At 39.2% G+C, this 27,976-nt stretch overlaps 1 protein-coding gene across 1 annotated transcript; it reads right to left on the reverse strand.

Moving 5' to 3' along the window:
- Positions 1 to 1,677: 1,677 nt before the first annotated feature.
- On the reverse strand, positions 1,678 to 27,976 carry ASB15 (ankyrin repeat and SOCS box containing 15). The gene is made up of 10 exons (XM_032643473.1): positions 27,903 to 27,976; positions 22,321 to 22,429; positions 20,680 to 20,732; positions 20,462 to 20,593; positions 19,167 to 19,325; positions 12,245 to 12,490; positions 10,374 to 10,545; positions 8,217 to 8,787; positions 7,556 to 7,709; positions 1,678 to 1,850 (listed from the first exon to the last, which is right to left on the reverse strand). Exons 2-10 carry the CDS (start codon positions 22,425 to 22,427, stop codon positions 1,678 to 1,680), a joined length of 1,767 nt encoding a protein of 588 aa, XP_032499364.1. The 5' UTR covers positions 22,428 to 22,429; positions 27,903 to 27,976.

Raw genomic sequence — 27,976 nt, forward strand, 5'->3', positions numbered from 1 at the left:
ATTTATTCATGTATTTATTTATTGGCTGTGCTGTGCGGCATACAGGGTTCTTAGTTCCCCAGCCAGGGAATGAACCCGTGACCCCTGCAGTGGAAGCTCGGAGCCCTAACCACTGGATTGCCAGGGAATTCTCCTAAAGTCATTCAATTTTAATAACTGAGTTTAAGGCAGCCCCATTTTCTGGCATTAAAATGGCCCCTCTTTTATGAAATGACAGTGATAAATAGATGGCCCTATTTTAAAAATTACTAAAAACTACTAACATATGAAATCGAAAAATCTGGGAATCACTGTTCAAAGAATAAACTTCTAACAGGTGTTTAACATGGTTAAAGAGGACAGGTAAGGGAGATATCAGGAGATAAGGCTAAGGCAGGCAGTTAGATCATGAAGGGCCATGGAAGAATTTTGGACTTTACCTAAGAGCAATGGGAATAATTTTAAGCAGGGGAGTGAAACTTGCTTACATTTGTAAAAGATTACTCTGGGATGTTATGTGTAGAATGTGTGTTAGATGAGGCAAGATAGCAGGGAAAAGGACCAGCTGGGTAGCACTACAGTGTCCCAGGAAGAAAGGAGATAATAGCTGGTATTTGGGCTGAATTAGTGAGACTGAGTAGAAGATGACTTCATGAAATAAACGTACCAGGACTTGGTGATTTGTTCTATTGGGTAAAGAAAATGAGATGGTCAAGGTTGATGTCCAGGCTTTTGACTTGGGAAACTGAATTGATAATTGGGTTAACTATTGAGCTAGAGATGGTAAGAAAAGGAGCCTTTTTGTGGAGGAAGACAAGTGAGTTCATTTGGGGACATGCTGCATTTGAGGTATCTTTGTATTCCAAGGTCCTTTAGGCCAATTGTCTACACAGGTCTCAAGCACGTGAGAGAAAGCTGAACTTCGGATATTAATTTTACATTCGACAGCATGTAGATAGTAAACAAAACCATGGACATGGATGAAATTTCCCAGAGAACTTAGCATAAAAAAAGGGGACTTAAGACGTATTACTAAAGAGTTGGCAGGAGATAAGCAATGCAGAAAGAAGCCAGAGACAAGGAGGCCAGAGAGGTGGGAAGAGAGCCAAGAGAGCAAGGTATCCGGAGAACTGTTTCCTGGAGGGAGCAGGCAATCAGTCAGTTGCTGCAGGAATCAGTTGAAAGGACTGAAGGATGCTCATTGAAAGCAGCAACAAGCAAGTTGTTAAGGACCTTGGGAAGGGCCGTGGAAGGAGCAGAAGCCAGATTACAGTGAGTGAATCTGCGGACAGGAAAGAGCCCTTTTACGCCGTGTGGCGATAAAAGAAAGGAGAGAATGGGGCAGCAACTGGCTGGAGATGTGGGTTTGAGAAAGTGGTTCTTTGTTTTATAAACATAGGAGAGACTTGCTCATGGATATTGTAGGGGTCACTTGATAAGGAGAGTTTGAAGACTTATCGCAAGTGAAGACAATCAATAGAAATTCAAATGCCAAATATTGACTAGCTTTAAAAAATCACAATGTAAAAGGTCCTTAGAGATGTAAAATATGGTGCTCCCAAAAGAACCCAGGATCCAGTTATAAAATTGTCAATGGATTTAAATACACATAAGGATATAAAATGGTTCCAAGAAATTCTCTGAAGGAATCTCATTTAAACACATTTTTAAAATCACATTTTAAAATATTATTTTAAATTAGGGCAATTTTAGCTCTTGTCCATAGAGATCATACTCTTTAAATAATATATATCTTTGAATAGTTGGTGGCAGAGAGAGCTTCTCCATTAAGGCTGGCTGGCAGAGTCGCTGGAGTCCCATAAGTCTTCGAATTCTTAACCTACATAAATGCTTTAAGGAGCAGGGATTCTCTAAAGTGAATGGGAAAAACAAGCGAAAAATAAAAACAATATTAATGGATTAACCTGTAAGATACAGACTGTTTTAGAATAATATTAATAGTGTCATTCTAAAAAACAGGCATGCACACATTAGCAGCTGCTGACTTTAAGTAAAATTCAAATTGCAATTAAGCCTTCCAGACCATTCCTCTAGAACGTAAGCTCTATGAAGGCAGACGTTTAGTCTGCCTCTGTGTCAGAAAGGGTCTGGCTCCTACAGGGTGTTCAACTACAATATGTTAAATGAATGAATGGACTTGATTAAAGAAAGCAAAGGCTCACATCTCCTTCTATTTATTTTTTAGAATTGAGTATTTGAAAGATATATTTCTTTACTTCCGCTCTCTCCTACCAATCTTTCTGATGAATAGTTATCTGTGAAACATCTGATACAAATGATTCCATATATCCATTATTCAATCTTAGCTTTGTTTCAGGGTCTGATACCTAAACATTTTATATTTTCCAGAAAATCTACTAATGTTATTCAAATAGCTGACGTTAACCTTTATTTTCAACTCTTACTTTATCTCTTAGTACCTTTATCTATAGTATAATTACAGTACCGATATATTATCCCAGCAACATGAGCTAGTGAAAAGGCAGCATTGCACATGGACTTAGTTGTGGGCTCTGGACTCAGTCGGCTTGGATTAAAATCCTGGCTCTGCCACTTCGTATTTGTGTGATCTTGGACAAGTTATTTAACCTCTGTGGTCTCAGTATTCTCACCTGGGAAATGTGGATAACTCTACCTTACAGGGTTGTTTAAAGATCGAACAAATTAATTCATGTAAAGTATTAAAAAAGTGCTTGGTACATTGTAATCGTTCAATAATGTGAACGATCACTCAATTCAATAATCAAAGAGATCACATTTCTGCTCTATTTGAGATCGTAAACATTCAAATTATCTTGAAAAAATTAAAACAGTGTTTTTGAAAAACCATTGAGGCAAAGTTATTGTTACCAAAATAGGCAGAATAAACCCATCTTTTTTTTAAAAAATTACCATCTTATTTTTTTCCCTAACAAAGCCTCTGCCCTACGTATACCTGGAGGAATCCTGACATCCAGTGGTTAACCATACTCATAGCAATCAACTGACTTAAGCTCTAGTTGCAATGATGTGTGACTGAAACAATAAAAAAACTTCCTGGTCTTATTCTTACTTGGATTGCTTTTCTAAAATCATAAGAATTGGTCATTCTTTTGCAACACAAACACATGGACAATGAATTACCAATTAGAAGCAGAATCTGTTCTATAACAGGAAGCACTGTAGTATTGGAGAAAGAGCCTTTGTTTTGACGTGAGACAGACCTAAGAGTTCACATCCTTGCTTTATTATTTTCTGTCTATAACTTTGGGAAATGAATTTATCTAAGCCTTAGGGTTTTTTCCTTTACAATCTCCAAAATATTTTAACTCGTCTATTGTAAAATAAAATATAGATAAAGCCACTGCACAAACATACAGTTTCTTAAGTTATTATAAGTCATTATCGGGTGAACATCTTTAATCATTTCCCAGGTCATGAACAGAAGAACTTCCCCAGCCATAACAGAATTCTCTCCACAATCCATCCCAAACTTCATTCCTTCCTCCCCTATAAGGAACTACTGTTCTGATTTTTATAGTAATCATTTCCTTTAGAGCTTCATCATCTCAGTGTGCTATCCCTACCCTATAGTATTGACAATATTTTTTTGAATTTGATGTGTTTTTTAAGGCTTTTTTAATCTGCAAGTTCTTCTCTCTATCCCCTTCTTCCTTTCAATTAATCTTTGAATATCCAAAATGCCGTATTTCCCACAGCCTGAACTTTGAGACTGCATTTTCATGGTGCACTTCTGTGTCCTACTGCCTTCTCTATTTCTTGCAGATTATTAGCTGGATCCAGAGGCTTGATCAGACTCAGGTTTTATCTCTTTGGCAAAACTATAGCTGGTGCTGTGTTCTTGCACCAAGAACCACATTACAGGGTATTAGCAGCTTACTGAGGGCTGCAAGATGGTGATATCTAATTATATCATTTCTTTTTAATTTATTATTTGGAATACTTTTATAAAAGGATACGTTTGCTCATGTATTCTTTGGTTACTGGTGGCACAAATCATACAGGTATGGTGGAATAAATGTTTGCATCTTTTCCTTCATTAATTTTCAAGATGATGAATTGATTTCCTTATCCTTTGGAGCTGACCAATTTTTTAAATATTATATTTAAATATTTTAATTGGTTTCAATTCATTGAAATAATTATCCTTTTGAAGCTTAAATTGTCCCATATTTGGCCAGTGGGAGCCTCAAGCTGGCTCCTGAATTCTTTGGACATGAGTCTGTGAGAGTTTATCTGGCATGACCAGATATACCTGAGTCATCTTGCATATTTCCTTCCCCAAACCTGAAATCATCCATTTCTCCAAGAAACTTTGGTTTATTTTTCTAGGAAATGCTATTTCAAAGCCACAGTCTGGGTGCTAGGGATATGCACTGCTAATGGGCTTGTCGTTATTTCTAAGACTCTTCTGTAGACAGATAGACACACACACACGCTTTCAAGGTAAAATAGTTTATGAGTTCATACTAGTAGTACCAATTCAAATTCAGAGCTACAGAATTTTTCTTTAAGCTCTTCCATATTACGTCTGTATTCCCTTTCTTCCACACTGGCAATCCTGGTTCTCAAGGACACAAAGAATAATAGAATTAGAATATCCTAGGTACTGACTACATCTCTCATTCTCAGCATAACAATATCATGCTACCAACCAGTATAATTTCTGAGCTCTGTTAAAAATGTCTTTGTGTGTGCTCTTTCCATTTTTCTCCCATTAAAAACAGTTGTGTCATATCTACATTATCTGACAGTATAACCATTACATATCTTCTCCCTTTTAACTGGCACTTAGTCTTGGTTTTCTGTTTAATGCTCGTTACTGGTCCTATGTCATTATCTCTTTAGTTATTTTGGTTTGTCTGAAGCTTATTTTTTAGGAGATTCTTGAGAACGTGATCAGAAGAGTAATATTGTTTAAGATAATCTGAATTTTTCCCTTATAAGTCACTGGTTCTTTTTACCTACATGACCAAAGGGTATAGTAATTTGTAATTTTCAGCTTCAAATTTTTTTCATTACAGAAAGTTTTTCACAGTACACATTTTTGTATTTGCTCTGTTCCTTTGTTTGGTTTTCTTTTTCTTTAGCTGTCTTCAAAACTGTCCCTGTCTTTCAAAGCCTTTTATATATCCCTTTATTTCCACTTTATTTTTAAAATCTTCTTTAATTTCATCTTCTATTTCTCCTAAGTCATTATCTATTGCATTATTAGTTCTGGCTTTCATTCCAGTTCAGTCTTTATATTCGAAATTAATTTTTTGTTTTTCTTTCTAATTCCTTCCTCGGTACTGTTACCTCATTTCTGAATTTTTCTAATACTGACTTGTGTTGTTCTTTCATGTCTTGTGTCATTTTCCTTATGCTTTTTAGCTTGTTTTGAAACAGAGGGTTTCAATTTTAATCTGTTCTGAGGGCATCTTTTTCTGGTGTGCTTTTGTTGTCTGTGGGGATGTTATTCTGTTCCTCTTTCTATTTTTTCTTATAATATATATATATATTTTGCTGTACGCGGGCCTCTCACTGTTGTGGCCTCTCCCATTGTGGAGCACAGGCTCCGGACGTGCAGGCTCAGCGGCCATGGCTCACGGGCCCAGCCGCTCCGCGGCATGTGGTATCCTCCTGGACCGGGGCACGAACCCACGTCCCCTGCATCGGCAGGCGGACTCTCAACCACTGCGCCACCAGGGAAGCCCTAGCCTTAGTTTTTTATTTATAAAAATTAGCAATGATAACACTTAACGCTACAAGTTGTGGGGATTCGTGACATACTTTACATATACATTTCAGATACTTCATGTAACCTTACCATAATAAAAATACATAAAATGCTAATAATTTAGTTTTTAAAATAGCTAAATTTATAAGTGTTTTTAATGCTGTAGGCTTTATGCTAAACACCTCACGTGCATCATCTCTTTAAATCCCCACAACAACCTTATGAGGTGAATACTATGCTAGCCGCATTTTGCAGTGGGAAAACCTTCTCATAAAAAGGATAAGTAACTTGCTCAAAGTTACACAACTAGTATGACTATCTTGGTCTTTTTACAGGAAATAAAAAATTCCCCTCCCCTCAATGAAACAAAAATGATGCAATAAATTATTGCTTATTTCCATGAAAATATCAGCCCTGAATGACATATACACTATATGACCCAGCCATCCTACACCTAGGCAAGGCCAGAGTTCCATCCCATTCTAGGTCTATCTGACCCCAGAGGTCGATTTCTAGGCTCACGGTACTATATGATTCATCAGATTCTCTAAGGTTCCTGTTTCAGTTGCCACAAAGTCTCTCGTACCGTCCAACTCATTCCAGTGGAAGCACCATGTGAGGAAAATCCAAGCTTACCTCCAAATCTGCATTCAGTTGAACTATCACCCTTTCTAGCCCATCAAAGTCTCCATCCTTCCTCCAATTTATGTCTCTTGCTACCATAGTCAAAATGGCCCAAATTCAGATTATATACTTTAATGTATGAGACTCTGATGGAAACAAAGTGCTTAGATGAAAACCACTATATTGCCCGTTTCTTTTTATAGAACTTTATACCTAACAAATATGGTATGTGAATCAGCTCAACGTTTCAGTTTCATCTTCTTGCCTATAAAATATAATCTACTAATTTGCATAAATTTTGGCTGATCCTAAAGGCTAGGCTGTCACGGTTTTTCACATTTAAACTTGATTTAGGTGTATTAAGAGTGCCAGAATATTTAAATGTAATGCCAAGTTCTATGATGCTTCTTCGGGCTCTATAAAGTGATGTCCATGTAGGTTTTGAAAGTTCATTTTTCCAAACTCATATTTTGAAAGAGAAAACCTTTCCAGCTTATGATTTTTTTTCTAGTTTCTATTTGAATTTGGAGTAATTTTAGATGTACTTTAATTGAAACTTTTGCAATATGATGCACTTTTATGATTATAAGTAAACTTTAACCTAGATAATACAAAATGGCCTGCTTGTAATACACACTTTTGATGGTAGGAATTTGTCAATAAAGACCCAGAAGAGAGCATATCAAAAAGGATAATTCCAATTCATTCCATTCATTCATTTACTCAATATTTATTGAGTATTTACTGTTTATTAGGCATTATGCTAAGCCTTGAGAATACAAAAATAAACAAAACAGATCCCTGCCCACATGGAGATTACAGTCTATATACTTTATGATATATAGCAGTTAACTTTTAAAAAGTGAGTTCTAGTCAGAATATAATATAGTAATAGGATTACTCATTATACAATTAAAGAGTTAGAAATTATCAAGGAAAGCAAAAAATTAGTATCTTATATCAGAGGAAGTATTAAAGATGATTTGAAAAAACAGATAATTCTGAAAACAAAGTAGCTATGAAAAAGTATCAAAAATGACATTAAGAAATATCCCCCATATGTATAACTGATTCACTTTGTTATAAAGCAGAAACTAACACACCACTGTAAAGCAATTATACCCCAATAAAGATGTTAAAAAAAAAAAAAAAGAAATATCTCCTATATTCATTCTCCATAAAAAATTTTGTAGGAAAAACTTTTGCTTTTACCTAGTATTTGACGGATTTCTGGCCATTCTCTCTGTACTTCTAGTGCAGATTTCAGTTTAGCACACAGAGGGATATAATCCATGTAATCCATTAATACACGAATAACACTGCCTACCAAGTGTTTCATCCAAGGAACTGTAATAAACTCACAGAACTGAGAGAAGTGATGAAATTTAATTTAGTAGTACTTTTAATATACTATATACAAAAACACTTAATTTTGTTCTGAAAAATTGTTATCTGTCATTTTACAGGAAGTGAAAGTTCCCTCCTTGTAATGAACAAAAAAAGAAAAATAAACGGTTTGCTTGTTTCTGTGAAACTATGAGCCCTGAAGCACGCGTGGCTCTGATGCGATTGTATTCAGCACGATGTGGAAGAATCATGCTTCTTTCCATGCTTCTAGCCCCAACATTCCACCAAATAAGCATAAATTATTGATATATTTTCCCACATTCTTCAACATTCAGTTTCGAATTCAAGAAAAATACACTTTTTTTTTGGCCTAGTTTTATGCTTATTTCCCCATATCATTGCAAACAAAAACTCAAGAACAAGAAAAATATAAAAGTTGGAGTTGATTTTTCTTTTCCTCTAACATCCCTGATGAGCAAACGTTAGGATGATGACCCAATATGAAGAAGAGAAGGATGTAACTCACCGGGTTATCTTTTATGACACAAGACGTCCATCCCGGCAGTATCTCTTCCTCTATCTCTGACCATACAAACGAATTTCCAAAGATGTCCCCGTGCATGCAGTCAAAGCACATCTCCACTTGATAGCCGTTATTCAGCAACAGCCTGAGCATTACCTCGTCATTTAGGGCATACTGAATGGCACTGGGGAAATGAGTGTCATTCACATGCATGAAATAACAATTGACATTAGCTCCATGGGCGAGAAGCAGCCTGACAATTTCGTGATTATGGGCCCTCACTGCCACAAGAAGACAGTTGAGGGGATCTAAGTTTGGGTCTGCACCTGCAGCCAGGAGGACTTCTGTGCAGTGGATATCATTATTGCAAACGGCAAAATAGAGAGCAGTCTTCCGTTCATCATCATAGCTCTTGGAAACGTGGTCAGCAAGCAGGGTATTGACATCAAAGCCATTTTCAATAAGCAGTTCTAGGCACTGTGCATTTTGTCCATCTGCTGCTGAGTGAATTGGCGTTAGCCCACTTTTCTGGATTGCATGTTTGGATGTTACTGGAATAAGATATTTCAGTGCACTAAAAGAAATCAAATATCCACATGGCATGAAGAAAATCAAGAAATTAAATAAACCAGCTTCCTCACTAGACAAGTGAATGCAATTTACTTAGTTTCCTTTATTTTCTCTAGATAACCTTACACAAAAACATTTAATATTTGTCCATTGACTTACTACTTTTCAGTTTAGTGTAATTTAGTTTAGTTTTGATTTAGCTTCCCAGGCTAAATATTCCTGGGGAAAATACTGGATCTTATATATTTGGTCCTAGAATTGTAATTATTCAGGAACCCTCCCCATCTTTCAGTTCTTCTCTGAACAGCATAATATCTATAATCAACCAATGCTATGTAACGAAAAAAATATAATAGGAAAGTAAGTCCATTTGATGCCATAGAAGAATGCTTCACACTCTTGACCATTATAACATGGAGTCACAGGAAGTTAGAGATGGAAGTGACCTTGAGCGTCACTGAGTTCAACCCCTTTATTACCAGCAGAGCCATATGAAGTCTTGAGAAGTGAAATGACTTGTCCAAGGTCACATAGATGTAGGGCAATGACTACAATTTAGGCCTCTTGAATTCTCATTTGTACTCCCCTTACACTGCTTCCTGAGCAATGTATGCTTTAATATTGGCCATGTATATCCTGTCTGCTTACTTGAAATTGAATTATTGGCAACAAAAAGAGTCTTTGTTGTTCCACCAACCTTACATCAGTTCAACCGAGACAACTAACCACAGCTTATGTTTCAAAGAACCTGTGACAAATAGCTGTGAATTTCACACTTGACTGATGAACTAGAGAAGTATGAGAGCCACAGGCAAGGATAAGTTGATCTCTTGTGCCTAATTCGGAGCTACCATGTGTGAATTTATGAACTTTAACAATGTGTCACTTAGTGTCAATTACGTGTCATTGGCTACTTAACTTAGCCAATGTCACCACTGAAATTGTGATAAAGCCTAATGATTTCAAAGTTTTTGAACTTATGAAATATACTTAATTACCTAAAACCATCCTTTCATGGTGGGTAGTTTAATATCATGATTATAGATTTCTATTGATATGTTGGTTGTGGCACACTTTTGTGATTTAAAAGTATATCTGGCCTTTTTATTTGGGGGAATAAAGAAACCTAAATTTATAATGAAACTTTTCTATTCAAGTATAAATTTGACATTATATTATAATATCTGTTGGTGTTGATAAAGATTAGAGTAGCACAAATTTTAACCCTTGGCCAAGGGCAAAATTTTTAGAGACCTGTAGCCATCTGTTAAACGTATTAAGAAAAACAAAAAACAAAAAGGCACATTTGGGCGGCTTGTGCAGAATTCTCACTTATAACTTACCTTCTTCTAAAAGAAAATATCTTTTCATTTTAAAAGTAGTATAAATTCGATGTGGAAATTTTTTAAAGTAAAAGAATACAAAAAGAATGGGAAAAATCAAACAAATATATAGATATACAAAACTTGTGAACATTTTTCCTTTTTCTTTTTGGATTTTGGGAGGTGTATAGATAGATTTGGGATTATACCATATATACAAGCTTGTGTTTTTCCACTTGAAATGATCATGCTATGATTTATTACTCACAGGTAATGTCCCTCGTAGGCAGCTCGGTGTATAGGAAGATGCCCTGCTCTGTTAGGTATGTTTCCACTTCCTCCATATTCCAGCAGGAGGGAGACGCAGTCAGGATTGCCCCCTCCTGCTGCCTCAAACAACACTGATGCCCCATCATCCGCCAAAGCAAACACATCCCCTCCTGGCAGTATAAAACATGCGGCATAGTGATAGCTGGACAGACTGTCAAGATAATCACCTTAAAAATAGCCTGTGGTTTTCCTTTCTGGTTAGGACTTAAAAGTATAGAATTAAGAACACCTGTGTTCTCAGTCTTTTCAATAAACAATCATGCAGCATGTTTCATTCTATTAGAAAATCTTTCTGTCATAAGAACATCTGAGAAATCAAGTCAATTTCCACGATAAACAAAGGCTCCCCCAAAAAGGTACAGTTAGACTTTTAGAGACAGCAGTTAACACTCGATTTCAAGAAATATTTATCAACTGTCTTCTGTGTGCAAACACCATGTGTGACCCAGCAGAAGATGCTAAGATAAATAAATCTGACTCTCTTAAGTGGCTCTGAGGGGAAATGAGACAAAATATCATCAAAGAGCACAAACTGTATAATATTCAAGTGAGGTCAGGACCAGAAGGCATGATGTAGGGGAAAGTGATCTGTTTGCATTGCAGTTTTGTTGCTGACTGTGAGAGTTTGCGGCAAGCTATTTACTTCTATGAACTTCCAACTCCTCATCTGTGAATTAGAGTAATACAGCTTATTTCATAGGGCTGATTTCATAATTAAATGAAGTTGCATTTGGGGGGCGCCTCAAAAATGTTAGTCTTTTCCCCACAGAGGATAATGTTGTCCTAGCCTTTATTTACAGATGAGGAAACTGAGACCCAGGTGCTTAAGTAACTAGGCGAGAGTCAGACAACGGGTAGGTGGCAGAAACCAGTTTAAGAAGTCGGTATCTAAATTCCTGGTTCCGTTGTTGTATAAAGCACTTGGAGGTTTCAAAGAAGGACAGCATCACGCTTTGTTGGGAAGAATTAGGAAAGTCTTCAGGGAGGAGGTGTCTCAAGACACTAACTCTGAATTGTGTTGGAGAGTATTCCAGATGAGGGCGAGAACCTGACCCAAACCCAGAAAGAATGAATGCAAGGTATGTTTGGGAATATTGCTAGGCTATTTAACTGGAGTACAGGATACATATTAGGAGTAGTGAGAGATAAACCTGGAAAAACAATTCAGGATGGTGCAGTGGGGACCTGAGCATGATTCAGTGGGCACTGGGGAGCCACTGAGGATTTTCTGAATCGTTTATTCTACTGTAGCTGACCTTTAGGGAGAGGAGCTGAGTTGTAATATACAGTATGGATTCGCAGATGGAGAGACTGGAAACCAGGAAAGTGGTTAGGAACCAATTACACTGGTCCAGGGAAGATGGGAGGATGCAGATGAGAGGGTCTGCCAAGGTGAGAACTGGTGAGAGAGAGGGTTGCTGTAGTACACGGCAACTGACCATATTTGAAACAGAAGGTGATGGGGGAATCAGAGATAAATCTAAGCTCTCAGTCTTGGCTTAGAGAAATTATTAAAAGTGTGAAAGAAGAGGAATTCAATTTAGGAGAAGATGAGTGTGAGACCTTGGTGAGCCATCTATGTGAAAACTGGGAGCAGTCAGGGCCAGGCACTCAGATTTGTAGGTCCCCGTGCATAGGGTTCAAGTGAGTTGCACAATAAGGGTCTATTGAAGGGGCGATCGAGGGATGGGACAAAAGCTTGATGCCCAGATACATTCAGGAGAGGAAGAGGAGCCAGTGAGAAGTGGAGAAAAGGAGATCCAAGAGGCAGGAGAAAAGTCAGCAACATGCAATTCCTTTTCTACGTACCTTTGTGGATCAGGTGTTCCAACACATCACAGTGACCATACTCGGCCGCAACACCTAACGGGGTGACTCCAAATCCGTCTCTTAGGTGGACATTGCCTCTGTGGTTTAGTAGTAGAGCTATTATATCTTTGTGGCCTTGTTTGGCTGCTTCATGCATTGCTGACCATTGCTTGACACAGGGCTGGTCAAGGCTGGTGTGGTGTTTAAGCAGGGCAGACACCATGTCATAGGAGCCCATTTTCACAGCTTGAAGATGATTTTAGAAAGAATAGTCAATGGTAGGCATATAACATGAATACCTTACATGGCATTAAACTAATGACCAGGTTTAATATCAAAAGAGATATTAGTGATTTCTTTTCTTGTATTTTTCACACCCCTTCTATTTCTCATACCAAATTCCTATTGTGAAGTGTGAGCGCGCAAGATGATACTGCCTTTTCTTTAAGACAGACCTGAGGATGGGTAAGAGTTTCATGGAAAAGAGGATGCCTATCACTAAGGAAGCTGTGTGTACTCTTTCTAAACTTCTGTTGCTTCATCAACAAAATGAAAATAATATCAACTTTTGTATAAGTTAAATAATGTATGTATGTAAAATGCTTAGTATATACTAGGAGCTCAATAAATGATAAGCATTATTATTACTATAATTTCATCACTTCTAGGATCATGGAGCCACATGTGTAAATAATGTTTATCAAATTTTTCTCCCTCTAGAATGAGTTTTTTCCCCACCAAATCCAGCAGTAAATATTAAATAAACTTCTCTTTCCCATACTCTTATGAGAGGTTAGCAATAGGAATGTTTAGAATCCAGATAGGTCAGTTGTTCTTTTTTATAGGTGAAGTAAGTGACAGCTAATGTACTACGTTTTCCAAGGTTCACTAAATCGGATGTCTCTCTCCCTCTCTGTTTTTTTCTAATAGCTGAAATTACACTGTTAAAAGTTTCCCCCCAAAAAAAAAAAAAAAAAAAAAAAAAAAAAGGGCTTCCCTGGTGGCGCAGCGGTTGAGAGTCCGCCTGCTGATGCAGGGGACACGGGTTCGTGCCCCGGTCCGGGAAGATCCCACATGCTGTGGAGCGGCTGGGCCCGTGAGCCATGGCCACTGAGCCTGCGCGTCCAGAGCCTGTGCTCCGCAACGGGAGAGGCCACAACAGTGAGAGGCCCGCATGCCGCAAAAAAAAAAAAAAAAAAAAAGTTTTCCCCCCCTTCGGATTGTTAATGGATTGTCCCAGTTTAGATATAAATACTTCTCAAAGAGGTAATGCATTTTCCTCTTAGCAGTCAAGTAAAATCTTAGTAAGAAACAGAGCAGGACGAGTGCCACTCTCTAACACTCATTCATTCGTTCATTCATCCTTTCATGCAGTTAATACGCACTGGCTATATGAAAGGCACTGAGTTAGGCACTGTGGACAACAGGAAAAAGACAGACGTAGTTCTCCCTCGTGGAATTTACAGGCTGGGGAAGAAACCTACACTGTCTTCTGTTTGAAGAGAGACTCAGAGTCTGGGCCTTTGCTGGGAAAGGCAGGAGGACATGCAGGGCCACATAGAACATCCCGGGAAGCTAGGAGGCAGAATCCAGAAAGGCTCTGAGGCCAAGGCAAGGGAAAGGGCTCCAAAAGGCATAAAAGGAGGATGAAGACAAACTTGGCCTATTTCATTTGGAGGCAGGCAAGCCATCAGGCAGTAAGATTTCAGTTTTTCTTCTGCTTACTGTCTGAAGCAGAGTCTGCTGACAAATGCCTTTCTCTGAATCACCCATCTGCCACTGGCAGCTCTAATTGCAGTGAATTACCTCATCCTGGCTGGTGCTCTTGCAAACATCAATAAGTTAAACAAACTAATAGATAATGTGTCCTCATTTATCTTCTTGCTCCTATTCCATTTTTTCTACTTAGAAAAAATGTATTAAAATAATGAACCTCTTCCCTCATGATCTGTTTTCCTTTTGTCTGACTCAGGGAACATGTTGATTAGAGATATTAGTCTTTTGTCAAGAAAATAGCAGCATATATAAGCCATATTCAACTTAAAATAATTAAAACTTTGCTTGCAGTTTAAGTTTTGGAACTAAGAATACATTTTATTTCTCATGGAAATAATAATCAAAATCATGGGGAACCCCTCCCAAGCTAACCCATGAAGACATTCTTAACAAATAATTGGCTAAAATAATGAAAACTAACAAGGTACAGAACTCGTGTAATGTAGCTAAGTAAAATACAAATTAAATAATATATGAAGTAAAAAATATATTTCACATATATGTATCTTTATATGCTTAGAGGAAACAAGCTTCAGTTGAAGAGTTAGGGAATTAGAGAATTTTGCATTGGTTATAGGCAGTATTGAACACTTTATAGTTTGCTGGCACTTTTCTTTTTTAAAAAAAATTTCGGGGCTTCCCTGGTGGCGCAGTGGTTGAGAGTCCGCCTGCCGATGCAGGGGACACGGGTTCGTGCCCCGGTCCGGGAAGATCCCACATGCCACAGAGCGGCTGGGCCCGTGAGCCATGGCCGCTGAACCTGCGCGTCCGGAGCCTGTGCTCCGCAGCGGGAGAGGCCACAACAGTGAGAGGCCCGCGTACCGCAAAAAAAAAAAAAAAAAAAATTCTGTCATTTTCTTTCTGGATATATGTGTTTTGCTCATATAATTTACTTAATCTCAGCAGTGAGTTATCTTCTGACTCATATGACATACCAATAGAGAAGAGATTTTTTTTTTTTGCAGTATTTTGACAAGGATTTAAAGATTGAAAGAGGAGATGGAGTAGAGAGGATATGTATTGATCTGTGAGAAAGAAAATGTCTGAAGTAAAATTAGCTGAATTGTAAATGGCATAATGTTCTCGGAAAATGGAGGGCAGTGGAACTGAGATGTTGTGCCAGACAGTTCCCTCGGCTTCCTCTGTACCCTGGGACCCACCGGCCAGGATAATCTTGTGGCTAAACTACTGGAGAAAGGCTACACCAGGTTCAGAGGGATGGGTAGAGAGGGAGTCCAGGGGCAGAAAACATTTAATAACTGTCAGATCATCACAAATGAGATATCTACACTCAGCAAGTAACTGTATAACATGACTGTAATACATCTAAGTACCATAAGTAAGGGCCAGGTGGCTGATGGGGAAAAAGTGCCCTGAAGGGACCAAAAGTGATTTTTTTTTTCCATCTAAGGAGTATTCCATAAATAAAGACAAAGATAATGGTGACAGGTTAAGACAAATAAAAATGGCATTGCACATCAAAATTTATTTTTTAAAAGAGCACTTTTTTCTCTTATCTCTCCTTTATATGTTAATGGGCTGTGAGTAGCCAAAAGTAGCCCCAAAATTCAAGAAAAAACTGAGAAAGTGCCATGGATGATCCATTTTCCTATGAACTTAAAAAGACTTGACATAGATTCCACAACGAATGTCCTGAAGAAGGTAACCCAAGGAGAGTCCTTATTCTCCAGAAATGTGGATGATAGGGACATAAGTGAACACCTCCATAATATTTCCTTCATGAGACTTTGATTTTATCTTTGATGTTACCAGTTGGTTTTTAAAAATATTATTTCCAAATGTTAATTCTATTTTGACTCTGATAACTCAACGATCAAGCTCCTTTCCCATACTTTAGTTATTGCTAGAGTAGAGAGATCAACAATGGAGACTTTAAAATGCATATAAATACTTAATGCTCTGTTGTGGGCATTAAGCAGTAAAGAAAAATTTAAATGAAACAAAAAGAAAACAAATGAGTGATAACCATGACTTAGTTGTCCCTTAAGAACATGAGTGGATTGAGAATAGGAAGTAGAGAATAATTGTATATTTGCAAAGTGAGATAGTATACAAACTCTGGAAAAGGGTATCTTTTTTGCAGAAATCAAAGACTATAGAAACACCAACAAATACATGCAAATATTCCATGGTATATGCCTTTACAAAAATAGTAGATCACACTAATAGTGGTGAAACAACCAGAGGTGATATTCCATTTAGTATCTGTCCCTGCTCAGGAAAACAGTTCCGTTCATTTATGAAAAGCACCATGTTACTGTGACATAAAGGCTGGTAACATGTATGCAGAGAAAAATCATCTCTTCCTCAGTACTTGTGTTTCCCCTTTTCCTCGAGCAAGAGAAGCTCCCAAGTTTTAGCTGTTCACAGTCTATCCAGGTAGAGACTAAATATCCCGGCTTCCCTGGCACCTAAGTGTGGCTATGTGACAAAATCTGAACAACATGGTATGAACAGAAGTGCTGTGTACAAGGTCTAGGTCATCTTCTTAGAGGCCAACATGCTTTCCCAAGGCTGCCTCTTTCCTCCCCCCTGCTGGCTGGAAAAGGTAACATCTGAAAGTCTTGTGTAAAGGAGGCATATCCACCCTGCCAGCCCTAGGCCACTCACTTCTGAAATGTTGTGTGAGAGAGGAATGAACTTCTTCCTTTTGAAGTCATTGCTGTTTGTTTGTGTTGTGTGTCTGTGTTTGTCTGTTTTGTTATGGAAGCTTTACCTCTACCCTAACTGTAACAATAAGTTTGTCCAACTTAATCTGAATTTGGGAAGGCTGAAAGCTCTGACACAGGGCAAGAGTAAGTAAGGAGTCAGATCGGAATGCGCCTACGCTGTGGTGACACTGTTCATGTAACAATTTTGTCCAGGGGCGAAGGCTTGCCTAGGAGATTTTCCCTCCCCTGTCTGCCGACGATCCCCTTTACATCCCCCCGAGTCACAACTCAAGAGCAACTTTCTCTTTAGAAGCTTCACAGATTCACTGCTTTCTTATTTCCCCAATTTACGTTGAATATACACCTTTGTTATAGCATGTATTAACACTAATTATACTCTATTTCAATCATATCTAGGCTCTCCTGCTAGACTGTTTGAGAGGAAGACGATCATAGCATTCATCTTTCTATCCATGCTGTCCGGCACATGCTGGCTTACTGGGACTTTTCAGTAAACGTTGATTGCACTGATGTTGTTGAATTAATGTTGTCAAATGTAAATACTTTACTGATGTTCAACTTGTCTAAGTTTTCTGTTACTGATATTCGAGTTGTTACTGATATTCAGGTTGTTTTAAAAATTTTAGTGATTTTTAGGGCTTCCCTGGTGGCGCAGTGGTTGGGAGTCCGCCTGCCGATGCAGGGGACACGGGTTCGTGCCCCGGTCCGGGAAGATCCCACATGCCGCGGAGCGGCTGGGCCCGTGAGCCATGGCCGCTGAGCCTGCACGTCCGAAGCCTGTGCTCCGCAACGGGAGAGGCCACAACAGTGAGAGGCCCGCGTACCGCAAAAAAAATAAATAAATAAAAATTTTAGTGATTTTTAGTGTGGACAGGAGCTGTGGTATTGTTTTCTCGCTGGGCCCACAGCTCGTGATGCTTTATTTGCTTCCTCTGTGACTGCTGGTGCACAATCTCAAGGCTTCTCCCTCTCTTCCTGCCACGCCTACACTATTTCATAACGTCTCTCTTCTCCTGAGCATCTACCATGTGGCAAGAGTTTTACATATTTATATTTTTCTCTAATTTTTTATAACAATTCTGCGTGGTGGTGTTGCATTTCCATTTTATACTGGAGGAAACTGTGGTCCATGACTCCAATCTCACAGCTAGAATTAACATTCACATAACAATACTGTATTGTATATTTGAAAGTTGCTAAGAGAGTAGACCTTAAAAGTTCTTGGGGTTTCCCTGGTGGCACAGTGGTTAAGAATTCACCTGTCAACGCTGGGGACACGGGTTCGAGCTCTGGTCCTGGAAGATCCCACATGTCACGGAGCAACTAAGCCCATGCACCACAACTACCGAGCCTGTGCTCTAGAGCCTGCAAGCCACAACTTCTGAGCCCGAGCACCACATCTACTGAAGCCCACGTGCCTAGAGCCTGTGCTCCACAGCAAGAGAAGCCACCGCAATGAGAAGCCCGCGTACCGCAACAAAGAGCAGCCCCTGCTCGCTGCAACTAGAGAAAGCCCGTGAGCAGCAACGAAGACCCAATGCAGCCAAAAATAAAATAAATAAAATAAATAAATTAAAAAAGAAAAAGTTCTCAAAACAAGAAAAAACAATGTGTAACTATGTGAAGTGAAGTATGTTAACTAAGTTTTTGTAATAATCATTTCGTGATATAGACGTATATCAAATCATGTTGTATACCTTAAACTGATACCATGTTATATGTCAATTATATCTCAATAAAATGGGGGGCAAAATAAATCCAAGGATCTCAGGTGCGAAAGCCGAAATTCTTACTCCACACCTATGTCCCTAAGAGAAGGAAAGGTTATCTTTGGTCATTTGTAGTTAATCTCATCTCTCTCCACTTCTACAGACAAACCTGCTAATTCTTATCTGTCAGCAAGCAGCAGGATACACAAGCCTGAGAAGAAGCTGATAGATAATCGCCACCTTCAGGCTTACAACCATTCCTGTGTTATGTCACAGTGGCAGCCCCCTAGTGGTGCCCAGGGCTGCACCTGTGTGCTCAGAATCTGCTGGATCTCCTGCCTTTCAGTTCTTCTTCCTTGTCCTGCTGTGGACCTGACGTCTCTCTTTGGAATTCCCTTTCTGCCTCCTTATTCAGGCTACAGAGCACACGTGCGATCTTCCTCATAGCTGGACCCCAGTTGGAGAATATTCCTTTAGAATTGGCACTCCTGGCCTCATAAAACTCCTCGTTCGGATCCCTCCTGATTAATTGTTGCTGAAAGAGCTTTCACATTTGACCTCTTTGTGGGATAGAAAAACAAAATCATAGGACAGGTGAGATGGGGGTTAGGGGAAGACCTCAGGGAATGGAAGGAGATGAGGTCACACAACTTTAGCCAATCAATACACAGTGGTTTCCAATAAATACTTATTAAATATTATTTATCTCAAATTATAAAAGTTCTAGAAAGAAAGGTCATTTACCAAGCAGAAGGGGTGTCTCTCCTTTGTCATTTTTGGTGTTTGGCCACACTCCTTTCTCTAGTAAAGTTCTTACATTTTCCACCAGACCAGCTTTGACTGCCAAAGTTAAGGGTGTTTCTCCATCAGAGGTCTTGAACTCCCAGAGCGTCTTATAGGATGCTGAGATATGAAAGCATCGTGTAAAGTTAAAAATCTTTACTTAAAGGATATCATATAGATCAGAATGATGCAATATTATCTACAGTAGATTGAACAAAGTCAACTGATGAAAAAGGGGAGACTAAAAGGAGATATGATTAAAGTCTAGCAAATGACAGTGAGTAGAAGTAGATGAGCGTGGTCTTGCTAATCAAGTTGACAGCTAGCAAACCAACATCTATGTCTCAAGGTGCCTTTTTAAAAAAATGATAAAGGGTTGTGAATTCTCATTTCTTAATAAATTGTAAAACAAATCCCCAATCCTTTGTGTTATTATTTAAACTGCATCTGAAATTGCTTTTTAATCAGATGAAGTCTGTGAATGTGGGAATGAGAAGTATTTGAATGAACGTATCCAGTCAGAATATGTCAGAAAAGAAATACCATGCTTAACATCATCTATTTCTGTCTGTCTGACTGTCTACCTGTCTACCTGTCTAATTATCTGTTTTTAACATTTTTTTAGCTGGCTGGCTAGCTGGATAGCTAATTATCCAGTAGCTATCATTATCTCCTACAGCAGAATCAGGGAGCAACATTGAAGGTTGAAAAGTAGAACACTTTCAAATTGTTTTATAAGATGCTGAGATGTGAAAAATGCTATGTTAGAACATCAGAATTATTATTAATATTTAACCCTAGGTAAGCTTACCGCAATAATTATTGTTTGCGTTATGAAAAAATTAATGTAATATAAGGATAGATATTGTAAGTACTACTTGTACTAAATAATACTCTTTCGGATACCACTAACTCAAGAGACAATTCAAGACGAAAATTTTAAACTGACTTCTAAAAGCAAAAAGCTTTATTTTAAATAAATTAATTCATGCTGCAGACAAACTTTTAAGTGATAATCACCAAACATCTTCCCACCAACCTGTGTCATACTTTTAGGAGGATGCAAAGGGTGAACCCTGAACCCCACAAAATGTACTGATCTTTGTACTCAGTTTAAAGCATGAGTACTGCCTTTTCTAAACTGCAAATCATCTTTTATTCTAATTTTTCTTTTTGCTTGTTATGTTCATTGGGATTACTCCATAACATCTACATTATGGCTTCAGTTTGGTCAAGGGGATTTTATGTTCTCTTACCATCCAGGACAACCTCAAGTATTTGTCGAATGGGTTGAACAACAGCTTCATGCAATGGAAACCATCCTTTTTCATCAGCCTCATCCAATGCATATTTATAGTTCACATACTCCTGGAGCTCAAGAATGTGACCTAAAATAAACACATGGGCTGATAACAAATCTCTTGGCCAAGTAGAATCTCCAATCCATCCTACTGTAGGTGATACACCCATTTACCTTGCTTTATGGCTTCCACCAGCTTTCTCTTTTGATCACTTAGTGGTACAAATCTACAGAGAAAGAAAAACAAGCCATATTTGTATTCATGATACACTTCAAGGAACCAAAACATTTATTTAGTTTTTGCACATACTTTTAATAATCAAGATCTAAGAGAAATGCACACAACTGATTTTATCTACTTTAAAAACATAAATGTCTAAAAGTCAGATACAGAGTGTATTTATGATACATTGGACCTAAGAACACTAGTGACGATGGAGAAACAAGATTATAACATCGTCTCTGAAATTAGTTGTAGGCAATGAAAAAGAGGTAAACAACTGGAGTCAGAGTCAGAAGAGCTGGGTTCAGGTTTTGTGGTTTTGTGATCCTGGGGAGGCCAGTAACCTCTCTGGATGGTGGTTCCTACATTGGTAGAATGAGGGGATTAAATAGGAACATCTCTAAGGCTTCTCCCAACTTTAAAGACACTATGCTCAATAAAGGTTTGTTGCTTTGAACTTAATAATTGCTAATTAATGATTGCTTACTTGGGAGTGTATGCTCTACACTGCATGTTAGAGTCTTTAAGCAACTGATCCACAAGTGAAAAATAGGCTGAGCATTTACCGAACAAACTCCCAATCGCTGGCCCAGCAGGTCATTGTCAGCCCTCAAGGAAGTTCTCTGGTGTGTGTGTTTATTCAGAGGCAACAAGGTATTTCGTAAGAAATTGATTTAATTCTATTAAAGCAGAAGCATCCACTGGTATTCTAGGACTGTGAATGCCTTCCTGGGAACTCTGAAGTTTTAAAATCTGTTGCAGATGAGGGAAAAATTAACGAGATCAGAAATTTAAATGTAATATGTCCATTTTTTAAAAGCTCAAAAGCAATAATTTTATAGCACTGAACCTTTTCAAAAGCACTTCAGAATTTCAGAATACAGGATTCTAAATACTATAATAGAATGTAAAGGTAAACTAAAGTTTGTTTTTGTCAGAAGTATAATGTATGCTATTCAAGACATAAATTTACTTTGGCAGTTTTAGACTCTATAACTCTTGCCAACACAAAGCACCAATTTTATGTGAAATTTGTTAACTGCTGTCACTTGAATAGTAGATAATGAAATAGGCTCTGGTTTATATATTACTTTGTCATATATAATAAAATTGTTCAACTCTTTTCCCATTCATTAAACTTACAGGCTAGGTGAATTAGCATTATTCTTCGTATTTTAAAGGTGCACCATGGAACCCATTTCTTATAAAGGCTGCCTGAGTCAGTAGCAGAACAGATTCTGTATACTTAGCTATACGTTCGTCGTATAAAGAGTGCTTGCAAATTGGTTCACATTATTTATTGTCCTGTTTGATTCCATAGGAATTTAGGAAATAGGCAATCATATACAACCAAATTCAACTGGGAATTTCCCATCTAGGTAATCTCCATATTCCACAGGAGACGGGGATTTGTAGAAGATCAAATAGCTAAACCTGTGCACAGGAGCTCCTGTACGGTATTTAATTCCTCGCCACAAAAGAAAGGGAAGCATTTTCCTGGAGGAGGGCTCAGGAAATGTCATTCATTTCACTTTACAACAAAATGAAGGCCATGAAAAAGTTCGGGTGAGGATAGTCAATTTGAATGTTACCTTTCAGGATAAAACACAGTCTTGCTGGCTTCAATGGATTCTTGAATACTGAGCTGAACATCATAACTTGTAAGATGATCTTCATCGGGGTCATCATTAGCGTCCATGACTGAATATCATTTTGAAAGAGGCAAATTCTTATTATCAGCAAATGCCACAGAAGCGCATATAGAGTTTACCTGAAAGACGCAAAATGAAAATGCATTCACTTTTCCTCATTTAACAAACACAATGCAGTTAATATTTTAATCCATATTGTATATATAACACCCATTCTAACTTTTGAAACCTTAATTACCTGCCCTTTGGGTGTCTACATTTTCTAATTGTTGACTTTCTTTTGAGTAATGACTATAGTTGGGCTTACAAGAATTACTTTTTCCACACTTCTGACATACTAATTTGTCCCATGTTTTTTCTCAAGACATTGTTCTACACAGCACATTAGAAGTTCAAAACTCTGAGAAGACAGACGGGGTAGGAATAAAGAACGGTGAGCCTTTCACATTCTTTACTTTTTCTTTACTCTCTGTCTGTTGTGTGTGGGGTTTTTTGTTTGTTTTTTTGCGGTACGCGGGCCTCTCACTGCTGTGGCCTCTCCCGTTGCGGAGCACAGGCTCCAGACACGCAGGCTTAGCGGCCATGGCTCAAGGGCCCAGCCGCTCTGCGGCATGTGGGATCTTCCCGGACCGGGGCACGAACCCGTGTCCCCTGCATTGGTAGGCGGACTCCCAACCACTATGCCACCAGGGAAGCCATGTGTGTGTGTGTGTGTTTTTTTTTTTTGCTGATTTAGTCCTTTCTTCACACCCATGGTTTGAGTTGGCTGCCTTGAATTGCAGTTATTTCTGTATTTGTGTTCAACTCCTTCTACCAAAATCTATGTTCTTTGAGGTGAAGGGCTCTACCTCACTTATCTCTGCCATCGCCTGCAACTCTAAAAGGTGCCTGGCATAGGGAAGCTTCCCAATGAACAACTGTTGAATTAAAGTTGGAGAGAACAGGATGTCACAAATGTAGTGACTTAGCCCTGCCATCAGGAAATTTGATAGAGCAAGTGGAGAAGACACGAAGGAAACTTCAAATAGAAGGAAATGAGAACTTTTAAGCACTGTTCTTCTTAAGAAAAGACTGTCTAGGGCTTCCCTGGTGGCGCAGTGGTTGACAGTCTGCCTGCCAATGCAGGGGACACGGGTTCGAGGCCTAGTCCGGGAAGATCCCACATGCCGCAGAGCGGCTGGGCCCGTGAGCCATGGCCGCTGAGCCTGTGCGTCCGGAGCCTGTGCTCCACAACGGGAGAGGCCACAACAGTGAGAGGCCCGCATACCAAAAAAAAAAAGAAAGAAAGAAAAGACTGTCTAGTCTCACAATGAAGCGAACAGTTTTCAGAAGTCCAGAACTCTAAAATAAAACAAGAGAGCATTAACCTGACAAAAAACAGCCTTAGGCACTTGGAGGACTTCTTTACTGACCAGTTTAGATGGGTTTGATAGACCACATGGCTCTCTGGGTGCTTTAGGAAATCCACCTTTATGGACTTGTGCTACATGCATTCCTGGCCATGGAAAGATCCTTTCTCACACCTTGACGGAAGGGCATCCTTAATGCAGTTAGGGAGGCTGGAACTGCTAATATAAGGACGGGTGTGGTAAGGACCAGCTTTATTAAGTGAGGCTTAATTGTGGGAACTGTTAAACAATAAGCAGGGTTAAAATGGACTCCTGCTTTTGAAGAAAAGAGTCAAAAACAGAGAGGCTTCTGGACTGACTTACGTCATTTATTGATGGCTAGTTCAGTTCTCCCTAATCCACTTGTTTCAACCAAATCAGAGCCACCATGAACGGTTGTGCAGGATGTGCGCTACACAAGTGTTCCTGGTTGACGAAATCCAGCCAAATCTCCCCTACTCGAGTTGTGCACGCTGGCAGGGTGCTTCCCCAAGGAAGCAGCATCTTTTCTTCATCTGCACAAAAGCGCTTATAGCCTGTGGGATTCCTGAACTCAGATGAAAATGTTTTAGCACCAGAAAGTTAAACAAAAAGAGGCCGGATTATTTAGTGTTTTGGATAATAAATGAGGAGAGATAGACATGACACGTTTTACCATCCAGTCTTCCAATCTTTTCCCAAAGTGGAAGGGCCTCAGGATTTGGTTACTCTCCTTCAGAAAGAAAGCCATGGTATCTCAGCAACCTCAAAAGTCTGACACGTACCCGAGGGACCTTATTCACCAAATAGACTCAAGTGGTATTTTAAAAAATCTATTGTTTCTCTGTTCATTGTCTACCTTCTCCGAGAACGTGACCCAGTAAGAGCAGAGAATTAGTCTACTTTCAGAGCCAAGAGAAGTACCATCTTAAGGTATGTGGACTATAAATGGGTGTTGGATGAATGAATGAATGAGCTAATAAGTGAACCTAACATAATCTAGGTTCTGCTTTATTCTTAGAGTTGACCATTTTCCTCAAGTACGGAATCTTCTAACTAAATGAATCTGATTGCCCACCCTGTGTCTGGCTTCATTGTTCTCCCATCTGTGCTTTTACATCTTATTCCTCTTTATTCACAAGGCCCTCCCAGCTGTTCCAACTCATGGTCCCCATGGCCTCAAGCCTGGCTCCAGCCATTCCTCCTTTGGAAGGAAACCCTTGCTGAAATTCTTCAGCTCCTCTCTGGACCTCTTCATCCATGAATATCTCCTCCTATATAGTATTTTTCCAACATCTGGATTTACACTCATTTTGTATTAGCTTTGCAAGTTCTTCACATTTTCATGTTTTATATTCTCACTTGGACTATTAGTTTTCTGAGGGGAAAAAAAAAACACCTTACTTTCTTTGTCCTTTATGTCTTTTCTCTCTAATTCCACTCCTAATCAACTATAGGAAAGTGCCATTCTCAGTGATCACTGGGAAAAAGTTGTTGACTCATTACTGGCAGACAAGTCCTGAGTCCCTTCTGGCAGCATGATTTGACGATGAAGTTAGCAGTGTGGCATCACCCGTCGCCTGTCTCACTAATGTCACTGTGGAGATGAGGAGATTGCATGGCTCTGGGATTAGTAATGGGATCCAGAGACTTTCGCCTATTTAAATCACCAGCTTAACTCTAAACCTGTTTGAAATTTGGGCTTCCAGTATGTGAGACACCACAGACTCCTTAGAGAACTGAGTTGCTCTGTGGAAAGTTTTTTATTTTTTTTTTTTAATGTCCTTTTAACTACCATCCAGAAGGATGTTATCTAAGACTCTTAACTATTTTGTATCCCTAACAACAGCAGGATCTAAATGGTGAGGAAAGTCTTGCTACTACATGGAACATCTCCCATCTAAAATAAACTGTCTCCAACATTTTCCTGAAAGCTTGGGATGAACTGAAGACCTGTGCGCAGGTACTCTAAGGTGTCAGACAGACAATCAAGGGAGCATCATTGGAACAGAACCAGAGACATCAAGATGCAATGAGAAGAGCAAAAGGAGATATATCTGTCTACTGCCAGCCTTTATTTAAAATTATTTAAATAAAGCACCAACCAGGAGTCTGAGGAAAGGCCAAATAATATTTTGACATCATTTAAGACTTATTCACAAAAACCCCACTTCTCAGTCTAGATAATTAATTGACCTTTTCTAGATAATCATTTGTCAATCTTTTTCTGGATAAGCCCATTAGTGAGATTTATTTATTCTCCATAAGTAGCTGATTTACAAAATAATTGGGACTATCATTGGAAAGTTAGCCTTTTCAGTTCAGGCACTGGTTAACCTTGTTTAGAGTCAGGAACACGTTTGATGAAAGCAATGGATTCTCTCTCTGGAGGGATGCATGCCCACTCAAAATTCTGCATAAAATTTTAGGGAATTCATGGATCCTCTGAAGCCCTTTCATGTACCCCAGGAAAAGAACCACTAAATTAAGGATTTCCAAATGCTAAATGTATTATTCAGATATCAAGAATTTTTAGTTTACTGTCAGATGGGCTGAGTAAAATCCTAGAGTAAGATGGTGGGAAAAGGATTTGGTTATCCTGTAAGTTTTAGAATAAAACTTTGGTAATAATAAAAATGGTGATTATGATAATAGCCGTAAGTTATTGAGTGCTTGCTTTGTTTCAAGCACCATGCAAAGCACTTTGCGTACACTGCCTTGCTTTAAATCCTCCAATTCTACTTTGTAGGTATTAGAGGTTTATTGTACATAAGTGGAAACTTAGGCTTCGAGAGGTTGAGAGACCCACCCAATGTCACAGAGCTGCTAAGTAGCGTCTGGATAGAGTACGGTAACTTCATTTTTAATGTCTTTCCAAAGCTGCAGGAAAACAACCCCCAGTCTGCTGTACTTAAAAGAAAACATTCTGATCTTGCTCTTAACAGTCAGCTCTTGACGACAATAACTTCCAAAATTAAAAAATAGCTTCCAGGGCTTCCCTGGTGGCGCAGTGGTTGAGGGTCCGCCTGCCGATGCAGGGGACACGGGTTCGTGCCCCGGTCTGGGAGGATCCCACATGCCGCGGAGCGGCTGGGCCCGTGAGCCATGGCCGCTGAGCCTGCGCGTCCGGAGCCTGTCCTCCGCAATGGGAGAGGCCACAGCAGTGAGAGGCCCGCGTAACGCATAAAAAAAAAAAAAAAAAAAATAGCTTCCAGGGACACATCAATCTTTATCGTCAGCTCTGAGCAATAGATTTGTGTTGCTTACGGTGGTCTGAGGTATTGTAAACTTGCTTTTATTCTATACTTTTTGTCTTGGAATCTAAACATTACTGCCTAAAAAATTGGATCAACATTCCAGTTTGTGCCTGACTGAAGTGGCCAAGGGGTTGGGACGATGTTGCAGGTATGATGCAGGGGTGAACACGGGTATATGATGCCTCTCGGCACTGAATTCTCTAAACTCCCCTCAATCCACAATCCAGGCTGCCACAATACTGTTGATGAGTTTGTGAGGCCCCTCAGACCTTCCCTTGAAACCTGTGAGCTCCTAAAGCGTGGGACCAAGGTCCTCCTTCCCCCTGGACCGGGCCCAGCATAACTTTGTTCCCCATGAATTGCTTGGTTGGCTTGCTTACAATTACATCCAAGTCTGCTTACATCACTCACTCACATGCTCTGTCTTAGGCATAAAAAATTGAAACCGTGTCTGTGGGTTCTAAACGGGGCTGGTCTTAAGAGTTCCTGGAGTGGACAGATGCTTCCATGATGCAAGGAAGGACTTTGCGTTCATAAATATCACCCTACCTCAGCACCTGTCACATCAGTGTAATTCTGTTACATCAGTGAGAGAGTCTGTCCCTTGGGGCTTATTGTTCCATCTTCCAGTGTCCCTTTTAAAATGCCAGTAACACCATACTGGCCCCCCATGGAGGACCAGGATCTCTTGGATTATTTGCTGAGGGTGACATGGGGTGGGGAAGACTGAATCTAGTGGAAGGTGACAGGAGGGGATAAGAAAAGGGCAATACAGTAAAATTTGGTGTTCTTTATTCAGGGCCAGCCTCAAAATAAACACTCTTGAGGTTCTGAAAGAGGTGCAGGTTCTGCTGTGTGGAACTGGGGACACTGATATCCTGAGGAAATTTTCTTTTACCTTGAAAGTGCAATGGTTCTGGAGCAAGGAGCTTATCTATTAGAGGTCCCAGAGGGAATCATCAGGATTTGTCC

The sequence above is a fragment of the Phocoena sinus genome, chromosome 9 (assembly GCF_008692025.1).
Source record: "Phocoena sinus isolate mPhoSin1 chromosome 9, mPhoSin1.pri, whole genome shotgun sequence".
NCBI lineage: Eukaryota > Metazoa > Chordata > Mammalia > Artiodactyla > Phocoenidae > Phocoena > Phocoena sinus.